This window comes from Vombatus ursinus, unplaced genomic scaffold (assembly GCF_900497805.2).
Source record: "Vombatus ursinus unplaced genomic scaffold, bare-nosed wombat genome assembly UNPS02014820.1, whole genome shotgun sequence".
Lineage (NCBI taxonomy): Eukaryota > Metazoa > Chordata > Mammalia > Diprotodontia > Vombatidae > Vombatus > Vombatus ursinus.
The window spans coordinates 14,322,095-14,345,847 of NW_020954598.1; the positions used below are offsets into that span (position 1 = coordinate 14,322,095).

General features: G+C 36.3%; 1 protein-coding gene across 2 annotated transcripts in view; it reads left to right on the forward strand.

Moving 5' to 3' along the window:
• The window catches only part of HUS1 (HUS1 checkpoint clamp component), a 26,763-nt gene extending 5,769 nt beyond the window's left edge, over positions 1 to 20,994 (forward strand). For both annotated transcript variants that reach the window (XM_027836847.1, XM_027836846.1), the window contains 4 exons: positions 6,618 to 6,692; positions 12,738 to 12,837; positions 13,956 to 14,075; positions 20,717 to 20,994. In XM_027836847.1, the coding sequence (XP_027692648.1) occupies positions 6,618 to 6,692; positions 12,738 to 12,837; positions 13,956 to 14,075; positions 20,717 to 20,799 (378 nt within the window). In that variant the 3' untranslated portion in view covers positions 20,800 to 20,994. The remainder of the gene's footprint in view (positions 1 to 6,617; positions 6,693 to 12,737; positions 12,838 to 13,955; positions 14,076 to 20,716) is intronic.
• The last annotated feature ends 2,759 nt before the right edge of the window (positions 20,995 to 23,753 follow it).

Below are 23,753 nucleotides of genomic sequence, written 5' to 3' on the forward strand. Positions count from 1 at the left end.
ACATACATACATACATACATACATACATACATACATACATACATACAGCTATCCTATTACTGACAAAGGTCTCATGAGTTACAAATATCATCTTTCCATGCAGGAATGTAAACACTTCAACCTTAATAAGTCTCTTATGGTTTCTCTTTCCAGTTTACCTCTTCATGTTCCACTTGAGTCTTGTATTTGAAAGTCAGATTTTCTATACAGCTCTAGTCTTTTCATCAAGAATGCTTGAAAGTCCTCTATTTCACTGAATGACCATTTTTTCCCCTGAAAGATTATACTCAGTTTTGCTGGGTAGGTGATTCTTGGTTGTAATCCTATCTCCTTTGCCCTCCGGAATATTATATTCCAAGCCCTGTGGTCCCTTAATGTAGAAGCTGCTAAATCTTGTGTTATCCTGATTGTGTTTCCACAATATTTGAATTGTTTCTTTCTAGTTGCTTGCAATATTTTCTCTTTGACCTGGGAACTCTGGAATTTGGCTACAATATTCCTAGGAGTTTTCCTTTGGGGATCTCTTTCAGGAGGAGGTCGGTGGATTCCTTCAATTTCTATTTTGCCCTCTGGTTCTAAAATATCAGGGCAGTTTTTCTTGATAATTTCTTGAAAGATGATGTCTAGGCTCTTTTTTTGATCATGGCTTTCAGATAGTCCAATAATTTTTAAATTCTCTCTCCTGGATCTATTTTCCAGGTCAGTTGTTTTTCCAGTGAGATATTTCACATTGTTTTCTAATTTTTCATTCTTTTGGATTTGTTTTACACTGTCTTGATTTCTCATAAAGTCACTAGCTTCCAGTTGCTCTATTCTAATTTTTAAGGAAGTATTTTCTTCAGTAATCTTTTAGACTTCCTTTTCCATATAGCCAGTTTTGCTTTTTGGAGCGTTCTTCTCCTCATTGGCTTTTTAGACCTCTTTTGCCATTTGGGTTAGGCTATTTTTTAAGGTGTTATTTTCTTCAGTATTTTTTGGGGTCTCCTTTCGCAAGCTGACTTGTTTTTCATGATTTTCTTGCATCACTCTCATTTCTCTGCCCAGTTTTTCCTCCACTTCTATTACTTGCTTCTCAAAATTCCTTCTGAGCTCTTCCAAGGCCTGGGACTGATTCATATTTTTCTTGGAGGCTTTGGATGTGGGAGCTTTGCCTTTGTCATCTTCTTCTAGTTGTATGTTTTGATCTTCTTTGTCACCAAAGTAAGGTAATATAGTCTGACTCTTTTTGCGCTGCTTATTCATGATCCCGGCCGATTACTTGAGTTTTAAACTCTTTGTTAAGGTAAGAGTCTGCTTCTGATGTGGAGAATGTACTGTTCCAAACTTTGGGGGTTTGTATAGCTGTTTTCAGAGATAGTTCTAGGGACCTGGAAATTTTCAGTTCTTTCAAGGTGGTATGATAAGGGATGAGGTGTTTCCTCTCCACCTCCACAACAAGCTCCACCACACCAGCACTGCTCCTCACCCCAGACCACCCCCCTCAGTCTGTGGGCTGGAAGCTAAGGAGGCAGCTGCTGCCTCAGAGGCCGCATTCAGGACTTGTGGCTGAGACCTAGCTCCTCCTCTCACCACAGTCACAGACTTTTCCCACTGACCTTCTGAGTTGTCTTTGGCGTTCATGGGTTGAGAAGTCTGGAAACCACTACAGCTGCCTGCGATTCAGTCCCCTGAGGCCTGCTCCAGGTTGCCTGCGTGCCCACGCTGCACTGCGCTCCTCTCCCTACCTGGTGCGATATACCTTTCCAATCAACTATCCAGGTTGTGTGGCTGGAAATTTGTTTCACTTTGTCTTTTTGTGGGTTCTGCTGCTTTAGAATTTGTTTAGAGCCATTTTTTTTTACAGGTATTTGGAGGGGTTTGGGGGAGAGCTCAAGCATGTCAGTGCTTTCACTCTGCCACCTTGGCTCCACCCCTCCTGGGGTCTTATTCTTAATTTAGCTTTTATATTATGATCCTGTAGGAGCATCAAGAATTTATATAGAGTAACTCTTTTGAAAATTGTGAGGAGTTTGAAAAGAGAATGAGTATTAATCAATTTTTGAAAGAAAGTAAAGAGAAAATTATTTTAGTTCAACTTGAACTATTTAAAAACAGATTAAAGAGATGTTAAAATTTCATATTACCTATTTAAAATGACAGTAAAAACTCAAATTTGTAATTAATATGTAAAAGGTCTTTTACTCACAAGAGTCCTTTGAAGGCAGGTAGTGAAGGTACTCACACTCAAGCTCAGAGTGGTTAAAGGACTTTCCCAGTACAACTCAAAAAGTATTAAAATTGAGATTTGAACAATAGACTTCTTAGGCCTACTTCTGCTTTTCATTGCATCACATTACCTCCATCTTTAAAAGCAAGAAACAGTATCCTTAGTATTAGTCCTTTTGTTGGGTAGAGTCCTTGAGGGAAACTTGATATGTGACCCTTGATAAATTTGGGGATCCACAAATACTGCTTCTTTCCTCATTCCATAAAATATTATGTTCAGTATATCTCTTGTAACTTAAAGCTTTCATATCAGAAAACTTGAATAGTTATCTTATGCTAATCTGCTCAAGCAACTAGAAATACCATAATAATGCCAAAAGGTCCATTGATTTAGGTCACTATCCAATTTACAAAAGGAAAGACATGCACCCTGAATGTAGTGGTTATGACTTTAATCACCAGTATTATAAAAAGCACCTGGGAACATTATGGAGTCTTGTTTTATAATCAGGGCAGATTTCTTAGAGATTCTTTGATTAGAAAGAGTAGTATACCTCAAATGATAAATATCCAGTACATGTAGTAAACTATTACAAATACAGTAATATGATCTTACCCAGGGAAAAAAACAAACTTTGAAGGAGTGTTTTCACTGATAAGGCAGTGGTTCTTGGGCCCTTCACACTTGATAATATGCTAATTTGTTTACAAAATAAATTTTTAACTATTGCTACATCTGTAAAATAGGGGGAAATAGCACACTCCCTCACAGCTTGTGTAGAAGTGCTATGTAAATATAAAGAATAATAATTATAAAGGATAGCATTTCATGGAGAAGAACCTTTTGTTGGGAATGTTCTGTTTCCATTCTTACAGTATATCTTAAATATAATGAAAGCTTAAAGTTATTGCTGTTCTCTTAGGTAACCAAGGTGTAAGCAGTAGGTGCTTTACAATTTAATTCTGAAGCTTATATATAAATTAGTGGAAATAAGGGTTTTTTCTTATGGATTTTGAATAAAATAACAAAATAGTATTTGGATTGTTGTTAATGTTGTAAAACAATCACATGGAAAAAAATTGAGAGAGATTATAATTCATTTCTCCTCTTTTAACTCTCTCCTTTGGAGAACTGTCCTCAGGCAGAAGAATCAAACTTTAGAGCCCTACAGTTTTCTTTTTTCTTTGGTAATTGTGACTACATTTTTATTTTTAAGTACTTTTATAGGCACTAATATTCTCAAATTTGTCAATTATTAGAGTGCTAATTTTATTCTACCAGAATTTGAGGTGTGTATATGCTGTTTAACTCTTTCATGTTCAGCAAGTAAATCTCCACTTAAGATGGTAATTTTTTTTTAGTTATGAAAATATAAATCTTTGCTAAGGCATTAGGTAATTTGGGGATAGATGTCAACTTTTAAAAGTATGTCTGTTAATAACAGTAAAAGGATTGCATATTGCATTTCTGAGAATTGTGATTTATAAACATTTATTAAACATCTGATGATTCATGAATGTTTTGAATGTCAATATTAGATCAGAATTTCAAGTTAGATTTAGTTTCTTTCCAGTATGCTTATGACTAAAATTAGGTGAAAACATGCAAATAAGTTTCTTCTTTTGATATCTTTGTTATTTCTAAAGCTTTTCCTGTTTGAAATCCCCTAGGGACTTTTCATTAAGCTTAAAAGCTTAGATAAGCTTTTCTTTTGTTGATGTTTCAAAATTACTTAGATAAAAATATATAAGGAAATAGTAGATTAGAACAAAAACATAAAATATGTTGGAGTTCTTTAGACCTTGAGATAGTCTGTCTAAAAGGATTCTAGACAGATAATTATGACAATTTTAGGTTTCTTTGTAATTATAGAATTTGGACATGACTAGACAGCCTTATAAAAGGTTAAAAGAGTTGGAGTAGATGATTTCTCAGCTCAAGAATTCTGTGATTTTAATCAGCCAAGCAATTGTTAGATGTCTTCTATATGCCAAACACTGATTTAGTCAACAAGCATTTATTAAGTGCTTTACCATGTGCCAGGTACTGTATACAAAAAATGGCAAAAACATGCTACTTTAAGCTCACCTTCTAATTTGGGAGACTGGATGCAAACAATTATCTCAAATCACTAAGATTTCTACCACAGTTTCCCCCTCCTCCTCTGACTCACGTGAAGAAATGACCCTTCTTACCAAAGAAAGCTCCTCTACATGCACAAGCAAACCTATTCCACCCTGTCCTCTCCAGCAGATCACTCCCCCTGTCATTTTCACTCTCACTAATCTTTAATCTCCCTGTGTGCTGGCTGTTTCCTTACTGCCTATAGACATGACCATGACTTGCGCACGCTCAAAAAACTCTCACTTGATCAGCCCATCCTCAGTAGCTATGGTCCTTTATTCCTTTTCCCCTCCATCCCCACATGTGGCTAAACTTGAGAAGACCATCTACAATTGATGCCTTTACTTCCTTTCATCTCATTCTCTTAACTCTTTGCAGTCTGGCTTCTGACCTCATCATTCAACTGAAACAACTATCTATAAAGTTATCAATGATCTCTCTATTGCCAAATGCAGTGGCCTTTTTTCAGTCCTCATCTTTCTCAGTCCTCAACCCCTCGGCAACCTTTGACATTGTCACTCAGATATTCTCTTTGCTCTAGGTTTTTGTGAGACTTCTTTTCACTTGGTTCTACCTGTTGGACCCCTCTTCCTCGGTCTCCTTTGCTGAATCTTCATATGTTCATGCTCATTACTGATGGGTATTCCTCAAGGATCTGTCCAGGGTCCTCTTTTTTCTCCCTCTATACAGTTTTGCTTGGTGATCTCATTAGTTTCAGTGGATTCAGTTGTCATCTCTATGCTAATGATTCTCAGATTTATTTATCAAGCCCTAACCTCTCTCCTGACCTCCAGCCTCACTTCTCCAGCTGTCTGTTGGATATCTCAAACTGGGTGTCCCTTAGATATCTTAAATTCAGCAGGTCCAAAACTGAACTCATTATCTTTTCTCCCCAAGTCCTCCCCTCTTCTACCTTCCTAATGACAGCCTACGATACCACTATCCTCTAAGTCACCCAGGCTCAAAACCTTTATCTCAGCCTCAACTGCTCACTCTTCTCCACCCCGAATATCCAATCAGGTGGCAGGTATTGTCAGTACTACCTTTGTAAATCATATATTCCTTCTTCTCTTTTCTGACTCTACCACTACCCTAGTGCAGGCCTGAACTATTACAATAGCCTGCTAGTTGGTCTTCCTACCTCAAGTTTCTACTCCAGTCCATTCTTCACTTATTTGTCTAAATAATTTTTTTACTTGCAGGCATGACTCCCCTATTCACTAAGCATCAGTAGTTTTCTATTTACTACAAGATCAAATATAAAATCCTTTCTGGCTTTTAAAGTCCTTCATTATTTGGCTCCTTCCTACTTTTCCAGTCTTCTTAACTGACTTCCTTGCTGTTTCTTTCTTTTAAAAAAATAAGTAACTTATTTATTTTTAATTTTCAACATTCACTTTCATAAGATTTTGAGTTTTAAATTTTCTCCCTCTCCTCCCTGCTCCCCACGATGGCATGCAATCTTATGTAGGCTCTACTTATACATTCATATTTAGCATATTTTCACATTAGTCATGATATAAAGAAGAATTAGAAGTAATGGGAGGAACCATGAGAAAGAAGAAACAAAATAAAACAACAGAAGACAAGGAGAACAAATAGTATACTTCCGTTTGCATTCAGACTCCACGTTCCTTCTCTGGATGTGCATAGCATTTTCCATTGTGAGTCTTCTGGAGTTGTCTTTGATGTTTGCGTTGCTGAGAGGAGCTAAGTCTATCAAAGTTAGTCATCGCACAGTGTGACTGTTACTGTGTACAATGTTCTCCTGCTTCTGCTGTTCCTTGCTGTTTCTTGCATGAAATACTACATATCTCTACTCTGTTCATTTTTACTGACTGCCCCCCAGACCTAGAATTCTCTCTTCTCTCATCCCATTTCTTGGCTTCCTTTGCTTCTTTCTGGTCCTAGCTCAAGTCCTACCTTCTGCAAGAAACCTTTCTCTATCCCCTTAATGCTAATTCCTTCCCTTTGTTGATTATCTCTAATTTATTCTGAATATGTCTTCTTTTTACAAAGTTGTTTGCCCCATTACACTGAACTTCTTTAGAGCAGGGACTAACACAGTGCATGGCTCATAGTAGATGCTTAATAAATTCTTGATGAGTACAAGATATGTACAGTTTAAATGGAAAGTAATCTCAGAAACAAAAATCATTTACACTGGGTGCCTTTTGAAGGAAATTGAAATTTGAACCAAGTCTAAAATCTCTATATGTTATTATCATTTACTATGGCTTTTATGTTTGTTTTAAATTATTTTTGCTTATTCTATTGATTTTTGTAGGTTAGTATATATTTACCAGTATTGAAGACTATGAAGAGTGTAGTGGAAAGAATGAAAAACATCAGCAATCATGTTGTAAGTTATAATTCATTGTCTAGGGGAATATTTAAGATAATTTTTTTGGTAAATTTTTAATAGGCCATTGACATTGCCTATTAACATTTGTATAAATTATATTTATGTGTTTATAAACATGCAGTTTATCTCATGGTTCTACATGTTTAGAGTTGCAGCACAGTACATAGACTATTCCAGACTAAATCAAAGCCTGTGCTTAAGATTGAAATATTTCACAGCTGCTTTTACTTGAAGTAAATGAAGTTTGAAAGGGAATAACTTGGATTTGTAGTGAGTAGTTGATTAGGAAGGTGATGTTAAAGAATGAAATTAAATTTCTATACCCAGCTTATGAAACAAAAATGACAAAGGATTTAGGACATCTAACAGATTTTGGAAAGAATTTATTTGCCTATGGACTTGTAGGTCTAGCCCAAGGGAACTTAAAACTGCAAATGGAGTCTTATACATCTGCTGATTCAGAAAATATCAGACATCACATAAGAATAGCAGTGGAAAAGCTAAGCAATTCATAGGAGGTAGTGCCCAAAAAGGGGTATAGTAATATGCTCTTTGATTTCTATATACATGTGTAGAATGTAATAAAGTGAACTAGAGAGCTTAACATAAAAGAGGTAAATTTGACCTCATAGGTATTACTGAGACTTGGCAAGATGGGACTTATAACTAGAATATAGCAGGGAAGGAATTGTTGTTCACTCATTTCAGTTGTGTCCAACTCTCTTTGTGACCCCATTTGGGGTTTTCTTGGCAAAGATACTGAAGTGGTTTGGCATTTCCTTCTCCAGCTCATTTTACAGATGAGGAAACAGAGGCAAACAGGGTTAAATAATTTGCCCAGGGTCACACAGTTAGTTAATGTCTGAAGCCAGATTTAGACTCAGGTCTTTCGAACTGCAGATGTGGCACTTTGTCCACTGTGCCACCTAGCTGCCCAAGGAAGGAATAGATTATCTAAAAGATTATACAGAGTAGTAGGTATTATGTGAGAAGATTCATTAACTGAGAGGGGAAGTAGTTGAGTTAGGATTAATGGATAGGAAAACAGAGGCAGTAGTAATGATAGTAATTTACTCCAGACCATCTAGCTAGAAGGAGGAAGTAGATTCACTCCAGAAGCAGATCACAAAGTCAACATCAGAGTAAAATCTATTTGTGATGGAAGGATTTAACTACCTGGATATCTGTCTGAGCTCTTGCTCGCCAAAAGCTGAGCAATTAATTAATTTTTTATTTGTCTTTTAGATATATTTTTATTAAGTTGGAAGAAGTAATTAAAAAGCATTTACTGAGTGCCTGCTATGTGCCAGGCGTTGTGCTAGGTGCTCAGGGTACATAGACTGCCCTCAGGGTGGTTGCATTCTTAAGACTTTTATTTTTTTGTCTTGTTGATTGATTTTATCAGGTGAGTCAACACGTACACACAGAAGTATACACAAGCTGAGTACCAAGTAATTTCATTGAGAAGGTTAGGAAAGGCCGACTGTAGAAGATGGCATTTAAGTAGAGCTTTATAGAGTGTTAGGGATTCTAAAAGGCAAGATGAGGGAAATGAAGAGGTGTAGTTCTGACCAGTGAAGAGGAATTGGTAGCCAGAGAAGAAGTGCTAAGAATCTTGAGTGTAAGTATTCCTAGCACTTAGAGTTTCTAATGCAGTAGAGGAACGCTGAATGTATTCTGATGTCCACCCTTGATTTTGGGAGAGAATATTTCAAAATTTCAAAGAGTTCACAGAAAGCATGGGCAGGATCCCATGGTCTAAAATTTTGCAGGGAAAGTCACTGCAAGAAGATGAGATACTCTCAAGGATAAAGTCTGATGACTAATACAAATTTTTCCATTGAGGTAAGAGGACAGTTTCTATAGAGATTTACATAACTACAGGCAGTATACATTGTATAGACCAACTTTTCTTTTTTACCTGTTTTTATTGATATCTTTTAATATCCTTTACCCAGTGACCATCCCTTGAAGCAAAAGGTAAAAGAAGGAAAGAAATCAATTCAGCCTAAACAACTTACACATTAACTCAATGTGACACACACATGTAGTAACACACATCCAGACACAACTTGTATTTTAAAAAGACATGTACAGAAAATGGAAACAGAAGATAACTAAGAATGAATGAAAAGAATGGAATGTTTTTATATGAGTGTCAGGAATTCTAAAGGCCAGCGTAACTTACAGCTTACAGTGAATTCTAATGGAAATAGGAAGATATGTTTTAGTTATATTGGAGAGAAGAGGATTAGAGTAGTGGGAAAAGGAGCTCGCTCTGCTTCAGGTAGAGAGAATAGAGATGATGGAAAAAGGAGCAGTCCGATGATTGATCTTTTGTTATGCTTTTGTTTTTCTTACCAAAGAGAACCTTTAGACTAAGAAGTGCAATACACAAGTGGCTAGTAAGGAATTGAAACTCAGGAGTAGAGAGATGATAAGAGAGGACCTATTTTCCCTCAGTGAGTTCCAGGTAACTAAGCAACCAGACAGAGACCATCTCATTGTACTGCAAGAACTTGAAGATGGGACTAGGGAGCGACTATTACAGATTTTGAAAAGTTATAAAGAATGAGAAAGGAATTCTAGGAATTAGAGATGAGCAAATATTATTTTCATGAAGGGGCAAACTGTAGACAGCTAAGCTTGACTTAGATTCCTGGCAAAATTATAGATTTCATTATTAAAAGAATAGTTTATGAGTCATAGAAAGAAATAAAGGTAATCACTGTTAGTAGTTGAGTGAGTCCTCCCCCTAGACAACCACAGGGGTCTTTCCTTGGCTTTATGTCTAAACAGTGACTTGAATGAAGGCATGATTGGTATACTTATAAAATTTGTGAATGACATGAAAGTAAGAGTAATTGAGTAATAGATTGGAATCTAAGAGATCTTTACAGGTTATAATAATAACCCATATTTGTATAGCACCTTCAGATTTACAGAGACAACCTTCTTAGGTTGGTAATTTTAAAATATCCCTATTTGCAGAGGAGGGAACTGGGACTGAGGTAATAAATGATTTACTCATGGTTACACAGTGTTGGCCAGGATTTGGGCCCAATTTTCCTAATTCTGTGTCCTGGGTTCTTTCTGTTACTTTGTCAAATGTTTGGGCCAGATCTAATAAAATGAAATTTAATAGAATTAAATGTAGATTTCTACACTTGGGTTAAAAAAGTTACTAATACAAGGAGGGAAGATATGACTAGACAGCTTTTCATGTGGAGAAGAAATAGGGATTTTAGTGTACCATAAATGTTATATATACCAACGTTAAGACAACTCACCCAGCAAAACTAATGGGATCTTAGGTTGTATCAGTAGAAAACACAATGTACAGACAAAAGAGATGATAGCCCTGAAAGCCTGCCTTGGTTAAACCATTTCTGAAATATTGTGTTCAGTTCTGGGCATTTTAGCAAGCAAACATGGAAAAACTGAGGGACTTCTCCAGAGGAGGGCTTTAAATCATGCAACACAAGAATCAGTTGAAGAATCAGAGGATATTTAGCTGGAGAACAGAAAATGGTAGATTTCTTCAATTATTTGAAGGTTTGTCCCGTGAAAGAAATTGTTTAGGTTGGCCTCTGAAGATAGAGCTAGAAACAATAGGTAGAAATTATTGAAAAGATTATTTTAGCCTTAAGGCCTGAGAGAAAGTAAAAGAAAAAAGGGATGTGAAGAGGAGAGAGATTGGGTTTGGGATAAATATGTTTGTTTTTGGACATGTTGAGTTTGATGTGTTAGCTTTGCAACACAGCTGGGTAGAACTATGTGTTGCCAGGTAATTTTGAAGTTCAGGTTCAGAGATCAGAAGAAATGTGAGGATTAAAGAAAAAGGTTATAGAATTATTTTGTACAGAGCATAGTGGAAGTGGTTGTGATGACTGTGATCACAAGGTAAAAGGATATAAAGAAAAACAGCCCCTTTGGGTAGAGGGAGGAAGAGGAGGCAGGAAAGGGTCAGATAAGAAGTGGTTAGAAGGGTAGAATGAGAACAAAACTGAAAAAAGAGAAAGTTTGTTTAAAAAAGGAAGTAAGAGGAACATCTCTAGCATTCAGTAGAACTGCAGAAAAGTTCAAGAAGATGAAGGCTGAGAGGATCTTCAACTTTTAAAATTAAGAATAAAAAACAAAAGTTTCACTCAGTATATCCAGGTACTCTCTGCCTTTAACTGCAAAACTTAGCTAGAAACCTTCAGTTTCTAGATTTTGTGATACGGTGACAAAAAACCATTTTTCTTCATGTGCTTGGAGAGAGTAAGCACAGCTCATAAAGGTTAGAAAGATGGCACTTACCTTTTTTGGTACTTAGTGTGGTGCTTCTTTATCAGAGTGAAATGGTGATTTGTAGCCATTGTTATGAATGAACAAGTTACATGAAAAAGAGAAATAGAGGTCTTTTGGCAGAATGAAGTACTGGAGAAGGGGGAAAGGAGACTGTGTATATGAGAAATAAAGGAAATGGTTTTAAGAAGAATATAAAGGACAAGCATTCCTTCTTTCCTTCCCCACACCTCCTTTCCCACACTCCTGATGCAAGGGGGGAGGGGTGGTGGCAAAAAAGAGACAGATAGGAAGGTGTAGCTTAAACTAACAGGTCTTTTAATTGTTAGTGAGTTATTTTTGTGATCATACCCTGATGTTGGATTGTGGATATCAAGGTCAGTTAATATCTCTGGCCTTTGAAGTTATAATTAATTCTCCAGTATCTTAAATATTTCCTAAAGCTTCTCTACATTTGATTTCAAACTCTATAGTTCATTTTTAAAATGAAGGTTATCTTTTTCATGGAATTCTAAAACTTTTAAACTCATTCTTTGCAAGTGTATTGGCTTTTTATAAACCAAAAAACATTCAGTTTTAGTTGGTGTCATATGTACTGACTATGAGGCCCTGAGTAAGTCATTTAACCTCCTCTCAGTGCCCTCAGGTAACTTTCTTAGAGTATATGATACTCTTAACAGTTACCCATTTCCATTAGTAGAGGTACCTTTCTCACTTTTTCTCCTATGAAATCAAAAGTCTAGGAATAAAAAAAAACCCACAAAGTTTAAGTTATTTTTCTGTGATTGTTTTTTACTCTTGTCAACTATGTGGTAAGCTCCCTGAGAGTCAGTACCATATCGTATAGCCACTGTAGGAGAGGCAGTGTGTTAAAGTTTTAAAAAACTGGCATTAACTTCAGAAAGCCTGGTTTCAAATCCTGGTCCTGTTTCTTATTATTGGTATGATGTTGGGCAGGTAATTTAATCTCTTTGAGCCTCAGTTTCTTGATCTGTAAAAAATGAAGTTTGACTAGACTCTAAGGCTCCCTTGTATTTCTGAATCTTTTGACCTATTCAACAAATATGTTTGGTTGTATAGTTGGGGTTTTTTGTTGCTTTGTTTTTGTTTTTTCACACATGTAAAAGAATAGCGTTAAGTCAGAAATCTACTGTGGACTTTTATAGATGTTGATTGGGATATTGATTGGTTTCTAGCTATGCCTATAATTAATATCACTATTAAAAAGCTATGTGCCCTATTTTTGTTGAGCAATTAAGAGTTCCTTCATTCCAATCCAAGTAAATGGGTCAACTGTTCATAGCTTTTCAACAATGTTATAAAATCATTCAAGATTAACTACTGAAAAATAGCCACATAATCTTTTCAGGCTAAATTATTCTCTGGATCTTAGTTCCCCTTTAGAATTGACAGATTTCTTTGGATTATGACTAAATCATTGGATTTAGAGCTAGGCAGTACCTTAATGAACATGAAATCCAACCACCTCCTTTTACAAACAAGGAAATTTAGGCCCAGAGAAGTTAATTACAGAGCTGGTAGACTCTGATCCTCTGACTTCATATGCACTTCTCTATCCTATTAAATCATTCTGTCACCCATAGCAGAGTTTCCTGGTCAATAGCAGAAACTTGCCTTTAAATGCCTCGTTTTTTATCATTTTAAAAGCTTACGGTATTACCATGTATCTTAAATTGTTTTTCCTATACTCGATTAAAGATTTAAATCATATATTCAAACTATAATTCATAGGTTATTGAAGCAAATCTAAAAGGAGAAATGAACTTGAAAATAGAAACTGATTTAGTGTGTATTACAACACATTTTAAAGATCTTGGAAATCCTCCCTGGGGTAAGATTTCTGGTTTTTCTTTGACTTTGCTTTTGTTAAACTTGCAAATGATATATCTAATTGAGGTCTCTAAATGTTAAATTGGAAATCTGGTTGAGTGCGTTTTTTACTTGTAATGAGGGAGGGAGAAATGGAATAATTTGTGTAATCATTCCAGTTTGAGTAAAAAAACACATTGAAATATACATTTTTTTATCTTACTGAATTAACCAGATAAATAATAAAGGATATTTTGAAATATAGAAAGGAAAAAATATATAGAAAGGACTTGAAAAATTCTTTTCTTTTCATCCTGCTCTCTCACAATGATGGTCTTTGTATAAGATACATACATTTATTTTGAACCAGATATGTGATTTCGTTAGTGTAGAAAACTCTTTTGGAAACTCCTGTACCAGTGCAGGTTACCACCTGCTCTGTAACTTGTAGTCTTAGAAGGTTGCCTGGAGGTCTTAAGAAGTTAAGTGGTTTGCTCAAGTTACATAGGGCTTAATCACATACATATCAACAAGATACTTTGAAGTACTCAGTGGTTGAATCTAAAGGTCAGTCATTTTTTTTCCTTAACTCAAAAGGTATTTGTTGAAGGAGATAGCATGAGTTCATTTATTCAGATTACATGCTCCTTTAAATATGGATCATATCTTTCATATTTATCCCTTGACCCTAGTATATTGTTTTGCATACAATTGGGACTCCATAATTGTTTGTTGATTGGAAGAAGGAATGCATTTTCAAGTTACTATTATGCTTGTAAGACAAGGATAAAGAGACAAATACATATGACACCCAAAGGAATGATAGTTATTCCACTTAACTACGTAAAAACTAGCCCTTTTGTACTTGAAAGACACCATATTACAGTCCATAGAGGATTAGCCTTGGAACTGGAATGATTTGGGTTCAAACTCCTCATCTGTGTCTCTGGGTAAGTCACTTAACCTCTTAGTATTCTAGGGAACTTTTCATTGCTAGAGGGAATTTCCTCAACAAGAGAGCTCCCTGTACTAGTGAAATCATAGATCTAGTCCCTGTTCCTTTGAACATATTTAGCCTAGTCTGTCCTATAATAAATGAATAGTAATCATTTTGTTTAAAGGCTTTTTCTATTATTGTAGCCTCTGAAGATGCTTCTCAAGATAGAGATTCGGAGAACATGGCCGAAGCACGAATAGATATTAAGAAGCTTCTACAGTTTCTTGCGGGACAGCAAGTAAACCCAACAAAAGCATTATGTAGTGAGTTTGCTTCATTACTCCATTTCTGTGTGTAATATACTTTAAACGATACCAGTCCAGAGCATATTTCTAAAAAATGTAGTCAAATCTCAGCTGTTTGGAATTCAACCTTGTTCCAGCTTTCTGGAACATTTCTGGTTTAAGAAGTTGGGGTAAGGGATGGAGGAGAATCTTTTTGACAGCAAAACACTCATTGAGCCTCATACACCTACTCATAGTAGACATTTAATGTTTGTTGAATGAAGGAATGAACATCTAGTAGCAGTAGGGGCTGTAACAGAGAAGAGTCATGGAGAGAACATTAAAAGACAGAAGGATTAGATATCTCACCTTGACTGTAAGGATAGCATTTCTGCATGGAGAACCTAGTAATGTGGAAGAAGCAACACTAGAGAGCTTGGTTCAATCAGCGGTGGGCAGGGCAAACTACTAGCCCTCACATTGGGGAGAAGAGGACCAGAGGTAAGAACACAAACAATAGAACTAGGCTAGGGAGTTGGAGGGTAGAATGAAAAACAGGAGGAATGGCATTACTAACCACTCCTGTATACTAGTAACCTCTGATGCCATCGGACTGTTCTGCTGGAGCAGCTATAGTAGGAGAGAAGAGAAGCAGTCCCCTGCATTGCCCTTGAAGGCATCAAATAAGACACACCATCTTTAGAGGTGTATGTTTGCATCTAGGCAGACTTCACTGTAACGATTAAAAGACAGTGATCAACTAACCATAGCAGATTACTAAAATCTTTATGGTAGTATATATAAAAATAGCACAACAGGACTAGATGTCTAAAAGCCAAATTATTATATGGATTCCAGCTTTTTTTGTTTTGTTAAAAGACAAAGGACAAAAATGCTAAAAGGTTGTGCTAGTCTTAGACAGTGGTTGTTTGTACCTAACTGAGAAGAATTTAGTGCAAAAACTATTGGTGAATCAATATGTAATTTGTTCATCTCATCTACAATACATCAAGACTAGGGGCTTGTATTCAGCTTAAGAAAATCAACTGGAACAGCCATGTGCTATGCTAAATTGGTGTACCTAGATTGTGTTTTTTGTAAGTGGATCATAGTGAAAAGATATGAAGGTAGCCTTATTTTTGGCCTTGGGCTCATTTCAAAGACAAAAAGTTTTATGAGCAAAAACAGGAATGAACTGAGTGCATTTTTAGGAAAGTAGTGTTGCTGTTTGAAAATGAGAGCGTTAAAAAGCTTCATAAAGCTGCTTTTGATTTTGAAAGGTAAATCCTTGGGTCTACAGAAGCATTGTAAGATTTTTTGGGGAACTGATTTTGCACCACAGGCTAATGAGACATTTTTTTCAATACTTGCCAACTTCTGCATTGACAGGGTACCACCAAATTGGTCCCTTCTTGATTTTCCACCCCCCACTTTGGGTTTAGGTAGAATATGAAGGCTGGCCAGGTTCTTATATTCTCAAAATCTTCAGATTTCCATATAACAGATTCTTTGTTTTAAAAATATCATTGTTCTACCTTTTGGGGCAGAGGTTCTTAACTTTTTTTGTGTGTCATGGACCCCTTTGGTAGTCTGGTGTTATCTATGGATGCCTTTCTCAGAATTTAAAATAAATTTCAGTTAAAGGTTTATGAAAATAAAGATTGAATTTTTCCCCTCATCCAAATTCCTCTCCTCCCTGAAAAATCTTATATACGAATTCCCAAGGGTTAAAACCCCTTGTTTAGGTTTTTGAACATTTGCATATTAACCTATATAGCACAAGTTAATGAAAGAGTAGATTTTTTTAAAGCATTTATTTAAAAGAAAAAAGTCAACTAAATTCCATGCCTTCAGTGGAAGATACTTTCAGAATTATAGTCTTAGCTTTGGATAACTGATATAATTTTCTTGCCTATCAATTGCATTATTTTCCCTAAAGATATAGCACCTAGGAATATTTTACTATTTTCTTTGCCTGAGGAGCATATCTCCATACCACTGGTAGTTACACCACCACCACCCCCCGCCAAAAAAAAAGGACAAAAAAATATGGTGACTGAAATTGGATCAAAGTTAAGAAAATGAAATGTTATTAAAGAAGAGATTCCTCATGAAAATTGATAGCCTTTGCAAGCACTTCGATCTTATACCTAAAGATCTTATTTTTAATGTGTCTGCCTAGAATGCTGCTCATTCAGACATTAAGGAGAGAGTGAAGAAAATTGTGGCATGGTGTGTCTTCTTATAATGTTGTTGATGATGTTTTTGTAAATCTTAGGATAAGTTCTCTCCAAATCACTCTGGCACAGATTTTTAGAATAGTGAAGGTAGATGGGCACTGTGTCACACATGTATAATTTCTGATGCTGATGATTCTTAAATCTGCCTATCTTGCCCTAATCTATCTGCTGACCTCCAATCTCAAGTCTCCTACTACATTTTATACATCTCAAACTGGTTATCTGTAGACATCTTAAACTCATTACTTTCAAAACAGAGCTCATTATCTTTCCACCTAAACCCTCCCTCCTCCTACCTTCCTTATTATTGTAGAGAGCAACACTGTCCTTCCAGTCTCTCAGACTTGGAACCTAGGAATCTCGAATTTCTCACTATATCACTCCCCACCCATCTCTTCCACCCCTATATCCAAACTTTTGCCAAGGCCTGCTGATTTCACCTTGGCAGCATCTCTCAAAAATACCCCCTTCTTTCCTCCAACTCTGTTACCTCTCTAATTCAGGCCCTCATCTCTTTGTGCCTTGGTTATTGCAATAGCCTGCTAGTGGGTCTGCCTGCCTCAAGTCTCTTTCCACTTCATTCCATTCTCCATTTAGCCCCTAAAGTAGTGATTGAATTGAAATACAGGTTAGACCATGTTATTCTACTCTACTTAATAAACTCCAGTGACTTCCTCTTGCCTCTAGGATTAAAAGCAAAATGCTGTGTTTGACCTTCAAAGCCCTTCATATCCTAGCCCCCTCCTACCTTTCTAGTCTTCTTACATCTTTCTCCCCAACACATACTCTTTAATCCAGTGACAGTGGCCTCATGGTTGTCTCATGAACAAGATGTTCTGAGTCTTCCATCTGGGCATTTTCTATGGCTGTCTCCCATGTCTGGAAGACTCTCCCTCCTGTACTCTAACTGACCTCGCTGGCTTCTTTTAAATCCCAACTAAAATCCCACCTTCTCCCGGAGGCCTTTCTCGATCCCTCTTAATTCCAGTACCTTCTCTCCTTTAAATATTTGTTATTTATCCCTGTGTATAACTTGCTTTGTATGTATTTGTTTGTCTGTTGTCTCCCTCATTAGATTGTCAGCTCCTTGAGGGCAAAGACGGTTTTGCTTTTTTTTCCTGCACTTAGCACAGTGCCTGGCACATAGTAGGTGCTTAATAATTGTTATTTGATTATCAGTTTTACCTTTCAAATCTCTCTGGACAGCTGAGTGCATAGAGCACTGGGCCTGGAGTCAGGAAGATGAGTCTTCTTGAGTTCATATTTGACCTCACTTACTAAACTTTGTGACCTTGGACAAGTTACTTAACCCTGTTTGCCTCAGTTTTCTCTTCTGTAAAATGAGCTGAAGAAGGAAACGACAAACCACTCTATTATCTTTGCCAGAAAAACCCCAAATGAGGTCATAAAGAGTCGGACACAACTGAAAAATGACTCATCAACAACTATATCCCTCCAAAATGCCCTCTCCTCTACCTTCTCTACAGGGTTAAGTAACTTGTACTGACTCCAGGCCCAGTCCTCTATGCACTGCACCACATAGCTGCCCAGGAGAGAGATTACAAAGGTAAAATTGATAAGCTTTGGATCTAGGGAGTGAGAAAGTGAGGAGTTAAGGGTCGCACCTAGATTGTGAGCCTGGGTAATTTGGAGGATGGTGGCATCCTTAACAGTAATAGGGAAGTTGTGAAGAAGGGAAGGTTTAGAGGAAAAGATAATGAGTTAATTTTTAGATATATTGAGTTTAAAATGTCTGTAGGCCATCCAGTTCAAGATGTCCAATAGGCAGCTGAAGATGTGAGACTGAAGTCAGCAGAGATAAGTAGGTTGGAGAATAACCAGTATAGACCTGATAATTGAACCCATGGGAGCTGAAAAGATCACCGAGTGAAATAGTATAAAGGGAGAAGAGAAGAGGACTCAGGACAGACCCTCATGGTTAGAGGGCATGACCTGGATGAACATACAGTGAAGGAGACCAAGGAGTGGTCAGATAGGTTGGAGGAGAACCAAGTGAAGTTAGTGTCAGGAAAAGTAGAGAGAAGAGGGTTTCAAGAAAAGGCTGGTTGACAAGTGTCCGAGGCTACTGACAGGTCAGGAAGGATGAAGACTGAGATAGGGCCATTAGATTTGGCAATTAGGATATAGTTAGTAACTAGATAAAGCAATTTCAGTTGAATGATGAGTTTGGAAACCAGATTGTAGAGTAAAAAGAGAGTGAGAGGAGAAGTGGAGGCATTAATTGTAGATGGCCTTCTCAAGGAGTTAGTCAAGAAAGGGAGGTGAGATAGAGAATAATAGCTGGAATGGATGGATTAAGTGAGAGTTTTTCTGAGAATGTAGGCAGTAGGGAACCAGCCAGTGGTCAGGGAGAGCCTGAAGATAAGATGAGAGTGGAGATAATGGAAGAGGTAATCTATTAGAAAGATCAAGGATAGAAATGGGATCTCTTGAGCGTGTTAGAGGAGTTTGCCTTGGCAAGAAAAAAGAACATCTTTTCATGTGAGACAAGAATGAAGGAGGATATAGTGGCAGAAGATATCTGGGTGATATGAAAGGAGAGGAGAAAAAGTGAATTGCCTCAAGTTTTTTAGTAAAATACGAAGCAAAGTTCTTAGCTGAGAGGTTGAGGCGAGCGGGAGCCATGGGAGGTTTCCATCTTTATGAGAAAGAAGTAAATAACAAAAAAGCAACCTGGTATCAGAAACTTGTTTAGAAAAGCACAGTTCAAGTCCCCTGCTAGAATCTATCCTCATTCAACCCTGTGTCCTAGCATATGGGTAATTTTAGGTCTCAAGAAAATGGCTGTAAAAAATAGCTCATTTCTTGGGGGTTCAGCATAGCTAAAGTTTTACTATATTTAAGCTAGATGAAGGTAGCAACTGAATTCCATAAAAGCTATATATTCCAGTCCCAAATATTCTCATAAATAGTTTGATTTCTTTACTACTGGTGACATACATAATTTTTACTCCCATTTTAGTTTCATCATAAAAGGAACTTGGTGACAAAGTTGTTATTTTCTCTGACTACATTTCCCACTGTTTTCTGTTGTCTCTGCCTATTATAGCACCATTGTAAGTTGAATTCTTTACATGTTGAAACTTTTTTTTTTTTTTTTTTCTTTACTGCAAATGGCATAATGTGTAGAGAGTTGTCCATGGAGCCAGGAAAATATGGATTCATGTCCTGCTTCTGACAAATGCTACCTTGTGTTACCATGAACAAGTTGAGCCTTTCATTGATGGTTTGGGGATAAGCATCAGTCATTATACTGTGCTTTAGTAAAGTGGACTACTGGGTCTGTGATAGCCAGGTGGTGCAGTAGATAGAGTGCCAGGTCTGGAGTCAGGAAGCCCTGAGTTCAAGTCAGGCCTCAGGCACTTACTGGCTGTCTGACCCTGGGAAAGTCACTTAACCCTATTTGTCTCAGTTTTTCATCTGTAAAATGAGTTGGAGAAGGAAGTAGCAAACCACTCCAAACTTTGCTGAGAAAACTCCAAATAGGGTCACAAAGAGTGGGACACGACTGAAGAACCACAGCTGGGTCTGTAGAATTATCACTGGTCCTCCTCCCAAGCCCCAATATATGTACACACATACATTATAGAACTGTCTTGTGGTTTGTGTGCTGTTATTGTGGCACAGTCATTCCCATAGGAGTTATTAAAGCTAGATGATTGTTTGTTTTTCCAGATTGAAGCGCTGTCCTGTAATTAGGAGCCTCTTCTCTCATACTATTGAGTTTTTTTTATTGAGCTTTTATAACTGTTGCCACCCTATGAGAGTGATTGTTTCTTTCTGTTCCGTTAACCACACAGTGAAGGTGTATTGGGTATAATATTTGGTTCTTCCATTCTTCTTGGATAGCTTTGTCATTATTAATAGTTTAGAAATGGGACTATTGCTTCACTGACAGATAGGTTTTTAATTTATGTTCATTTTCCCTAGGACTTAGTATGTGAATTTATCATTTTAAATACTGGTAGTATCCAGAATCTGACCAGATGAGTGTCCCTATATTTTTCCCCTCTGTTTGTATTTTATGACTAATCACGACTAAATTGTAGAAAAAGTATACCTTATAATAATTCAGGTTCATCATTATAAACATCTATTATTTCACTATTCTGTATATGGCTAGGCCCTTAGGAATTACTTATTTTTGTGGGAATGTTATCATTACATTACAAAGTTTCCTTTTGATTGGTGTGCTTTTAGTGTGGCATCTGGAAGTAGATGCTATTGATTAATGTTTTTACTGCAGGACATTACTAAACATTACTTGTATTTGAAAGAAAGATGATTGCAACCTAGAGAAAGAATTTCTGTTTAAAAGTAATGCTTCATTTGGGAGCAAGGTGTTATAATACACAGGGAAATACATTAGTGTGTGTACTTGAACAGTTCTTTAAAATGTTGCTTTTTTTTTTCTTTCAGATATTGTGCATAACCGGATTGTTCACTTTATTTTGCTACATGAGGATGTTTCCCTTCAATATTTCATTCCTGCATTGTCATAAGAATTCAGCTGTTCAAGAGTTTTTGACAATCCAAAGACCTTTTCTTTCAAAATTGAAAAAAGATGGGTTGGTGTGTTGTAAGCCTTTGAGCTGTATACTCACTATGGTATACATCATGTAAAATGAACTTGTCCTTTTTTTCTTTTATAATATGTTCATAGAATGGGCATTAGTAAAATGCAATTGGATAAGCTATGTCTTTGTTTTCTTGTGGTTTCTATATTTACCTTTAAGAAATTGAAAAGGAAAATTATAATTTTCCTTACTGAATTTAACTGTTTTCTGATTGCTGATAAATGAACACTTTAACGAACATTATGCATATGTGCACATCAGAGGTTTCAGCATTACCTAAGAAGGCACTTTCTGATGAGATAGCAGTCTTTCTGTAAGACATTTGTCACTTCCTGAAGCAGACATCCAGAAGATTGAAATCTGGATATACAACTGTCTCTGTGGGAATTGTTGACTAGAAAGAAGAAAAAGTATTTCTTATCTTTGTGGTGTGCCTGGAGTAAGGAAAGTGTTGCTAGGAATGATTCTCTGGATTACCAAAAATAAGTACTAGACTAATCATCAAAGTACTCCTGAACCTGAGCCTGGTGGAGTTAATTCTCCAATCTAGGATTTTCACTTGAGAAGGTTTCCTCTTGTGTTTCACGGCTTAAGTATGGGGAACATACTCACATTTAGTTTTTTAAAAATTTCCTAAAGTAAATACCACAAAGGCCCCTTGAATCTTATGTAAGTTATAAGGCTTCAGGAATGAATATGCAGTTTGTGGCATGAATTTTTTTTATTCATTATTTTTCTTTGGAAATCTATCCAGAAGAAAAAAATAATTCCAAAATGGTACTTAAGTTTACAAATTTAAGTTTCTCTTTACATACCAAATTTACTACCGGTGGCTGATTGGTAAGCTTTCTCATTTTTACTCATTCATTAAATTTCCCATTACACTTTAATTTCAGAGACTCTACTAAAGTTGTAGATGATTTTAAGCAATAAATAGAACATTACTTGCTTATATTTATCTTTCACACCAACTTGAAGAATAAGGGAAAAAAAAGTGATTCAACTATCAAATATGATATGTAAAAGATTTCAGCAGAAAGTTAAAATATTCCATGCTTATTCTTTTCATATCATTTTATCAAATCTCAGCAGCACCTGTTAACGTTTTATAGTACTTAATATTCTGTTACACTAACACCTTGAATTCAAAAAGATCTATTTATTCAGATTTTTTTTCCTTGCAGTTCTGTTACATTTAAAAATCTAAAATTACACTATGAAAATGTATCTGAAAGACTTTATAGACTTGTTGGCTTTTATCAAGAATTGTGTTTATAGATTTTATCAGTCTCAGAAAGGTTTGTTTAAATCAGAATAAATGTGAAAGATATTTATAAAACTTTATTTTTTTAAAATAAAATTTGCCACCCAGATTGAATTTTTCTAGTTAATATTGCCCAAAATATACTTTCCTCCCCCTTTAAACATAAAAATTTTTTAAATTTATTTCTTTTTAGCTTTCAATATTCACTTCCATAAGATTTTGAATTCCAAATTTTCTCCCCATCTCTCCCCTTCCCCCACCCCAAGTCAGCATGCAGTCTGTTATATACATAAACATTCATATTGAACCTATTTTCACATTAGTCCTGTTGTAAAGAAGAATTAGGATCAATGGGAGAAACCATATGAAAGAAGAAACAAAGAAAAAAAAGAGATCAAATAATGTGTTTCGATCTGCATTCAGACTCAAAAGTTTTTTTTATGATGTGGACAGCATTTTCCATCATGAGTCCTTTGGAGTTGTCTTGGATCCTTGCATTACTAAGAAGAGATGAATCTGTCAAAGTTAGTCTTTGCACATTGTGGCTGTTACTGTGTACATTGTTCTCCTGGTTCTGCTCACTTCACTCAGCATCAGTTCATATAAGTCTTTCCAGGTTTTTCTGAAGTCTGCCTGCTCATCATTTCTTGTTTTGTTTTGTTTTGTTTTTTGTTATTTGTTTTTTTGGTGAGGCAATTGGGGTTAAGTGACTTGCCCAGGGTTACATAGCTAGTAAGGGTCAAGTGTCTGGTCTGAGATTGGATTTGAATTCAGGTCCTCCTGACTCCAGGGCAGTGCTCTATCCACTGCATCACCTAGCTGCCCCCATCGTTTCTTATAGCACAACAGTATTCCATTACATTCATATACCACAACTTGTTAACCATTCCCCAACTAATGGACATCCCCTCAATTTCCAATTCTTTGCCATCACAAAAAGAGCTGCTATAAATATTTTTGTACATGTGGGTCCTTTTCCCATTTTTTATGATCTCTTTGGGATATAGCCCTAGAAGTGTTATTGCTGGGTCAAAGTGTATGCACATTTTTATACCCCTTTGGGCATAGTTCCAAAATGCTCTCCAGAATGGTTGGATCATTTCACAACTCTACCAACAATGCATTAGTGTTCCAATTTTACCACATCTTCTCCAGCATTTATCATTTTCCTGCTTTGTCATGTTAGCCAATCTGATAGGTGTGATGTGGTACTCCAGAGTTGTTTTGATTGGCATTTCTCCAATGAATAGTGATTTAGAGCAAGGAAAGGAAATACTAAGTAGGAAGAGACTTTATAGATCATAGAATTTTCGAGTTTGAAAGAACTTCATTCATTCATTTAGTCTGACTCCTCCTTATTTCAACGTGAGTATGCAAACCCAGAGGGCCAAAGTAACTTGACCACAGTTACCCCACTTGTTAAAATAGAGCTGAGACCAGAACCCAGATCTTCTAACTTGCAGTGACCATATCTCTTAAGTATTTGTTTATAAACTTATTTCCTTGCATAAATTTTTTGACTGAATTGTAGAGGTTTATATTTACCATGATTTGGGGTGGGTTTTTTTGTTTTTGTTTTTGTTTTTGCTGCTTTAGGGATATCCACCTTAAAAAC